General features: G+C 36.6%; 1 protein-coding gene across 1 annotated transcript; it reads left to right on the top strand.

Annotated features, from left to right (window-relative positions):
* The first annotated feature begins 241 nt into the window (after nt 1-241).
* LOC135476944 (carbohydrate sulfotransferase 11-like) lies at nt 242-1,252 on the top strand. The gene has a single exon (XM_064757090.1). It carries the CDS (start codon nt 242-244, stop codon nt 1,250-1,252), a length of 1,011 nt encoding a protein of 336 aa, XP_064613160.1.
* The last annotated feature ends 1,070 nt before the right edge of the window (nt 1,253-2,322 follow it).

Raw genomic sequence — 2,322 nt, 5'->3', positions numbered from 1 at the left:
ACGCCTTTCGAGAAAATTTCAATATCACTGGTGAGTAATAACTTTGATTGGGTTTTTTTGTTTTGTTTGTATTGCCTTTAGATTTGAGTTACGAATACGAAGGCTATATCTTATCTAATTTCCGTTTGTCTAGGAACCGTTCCTGGATTCGCATCATTTTGTAAGAAGGACAGGATCGGCGATAGATCACGTGGCTGATGTGTGCTCGTCTGCTCCGGCGTTGCCAGGGATACCAGACGACATGTTCTTTCATCATATGGTTGTAAATAAGCCACTGAAGCTGGTGTACTGTTTTGTTCCAAAGGCTGGGTGCACATTCTGGAAAAGGGCTTTCTATTACATCCAGAAAACACAGGAAAATGAGTACATGGGTAGTCTGTTTGATATTAAAAAGGACGAAATTCACCGTCTTGGCATGGACAAGTTAACAGAAGTGGGAGGGGACTTCGCCAGTAAATATGCCTTCCTCAACGACGCCAAAAAAATTATCATTGTCCGAGAGCCTTACTCTAGATTATTTTCAGCATGGGTTGACAAACTATTTCTGCCAGACTTTTGGAGATACATCGGCGTACCTATAGTCCAAAATTACCGAAGCGGTGCCGGAATTACTGCACTCCAGTGCGGCCATGATGTCAGTTTTTATGAATTTTTACGCTACGTCGTGGACATTGGCCGGGCGACGACGTTTACAGTGCAACAGTTCGACGATCATTGGCTGCCCATATCACGTGTCTGTCAGACATGTCACGTGAAGTACGACATCATCGGACGGATGGATGACTTTTCGAGAAGCCGAGACGCCATCTTGACGTCAACAGGAATGCACAAGTACATAGCGACCAATATATCGTCAATGGAAACTGACATCGACAACATAAAACTAAATATAGAAGCCTATTGGTTCACATCACAGAAGAACCCGAAATGTATCAGCCAATACGATTTGCTCACGCGCCTCTGGGCATCTTTCCAGTTCCAGGGATTTCTGCCATCAGACATGCCACTTCAGTTAGATATCGTAAAAGCCAATGGCCAGCTGACAATGGAAGGCTTCTTAAAACTGGTGTCTGATGCGCATGTACACTTCATAAAGGAGAGTCCGAAGCGAGGGAAAGTTCAACGTAAGGAGGCCATGATTAGAGCCTACCAGACTGTCCCAAGGTATCTCCTCTACAAAATTAAAGACTTGTTCCACCTTGACTTTAGTCTATACGGGTATGATCCAGAGCCGATGGAGATATTCGGCTAGTATGATATTAAAAAAATAACATTTTTGGAGATTACCGCAAGGTGGAATCAGCATATAGTTTATATGCATATATATATATATATATATATATATATATATATATATATATATATATATATATATATATATATATATATATATATATATATATATATATATATATATATATATATATATATATATATATATATATATATATATATATATATATATATATATATATATATATATATATATATATAATAAAATAATAAAATGCACTCTTAACTTTCTACATTCTGTTATATTCCAACTGCAGTTTCAAACTTCATGTTATTTTCCAGGAATATGAATATGAATGTCCGCAGAGGTCTTTATATAGGATATGTAGGATATGTTCTCCGAGTAACTAAGGAACATGTTACGTACATGTCAAAACAGGCAGTGGTTAAAACAGGCTTAACACATATCCTATACTCCATAAGTTAATGGATCAAAATATTAAAAGAATGGGTGCCTTTTTGAATAAACGATCATATGAGTTAAGGAGATGATTGAATGATTGAATGGTTGAACGAATCCGAAAAGTTGTATTTTAAATGCACTGTGAACTCGAAAGCTAAAGCAAGACCTCTACCAAAGTGTTGAAACTTTCATGTTATGTACAGGTAACGCTTAAGAGTTGTCACATTGTGACAAGGGTTAGTCTTATCTTGCGCCAAAACTTTAGATGTGTACAAACATAATCAACCGAGATAGGCTAAATGTTAAAAAATAAATAAATGCATGCATAATTATATGAATGACTGTTGAAGAGCTGATTGAATGAGTGAAGAATTTTCGGCTTGTTAAACCACTGAATAAGCACATGCATATTTTGTTTGCTTCAATTACTTATTTATTTTATTTGGTGGTCAGAATCCAGAATATTTCACTTGACTATGACTGAAATGGGATAGTCTGAGATAAGTATAATGTATGTGCTTTGACTTGAGCTTAACCCCTTTTCAAGTGAGGTAAATCTTGATGAAGGAGAGTTGGAATGCTTATTCTTGGCTTATCTCCCTTCAATTACTACCAGTACTGTTCTT

The sequence above is a fragment of the Liolophura sinensis genome, chromosome 10 (assembly GCF_032854445.1).
Source record: "Liolophura sinensis isolate JHLJ2023 chromosome 10, CUHK_Ljap_v2, whole genome shotgun sequence".
Classification (NCBI taxonomy): Eukaryota; Metazoa; Mollusca; class Polyplacophora; order Chitonida; family Chitonidae; genus Liolophura; species Liolophura sinensis.
The sequence above is the reverse complement of the archived record's forward strand: the minus strand, read 5'-3'. Positions and strand labels throughout refer to the sequence as shown.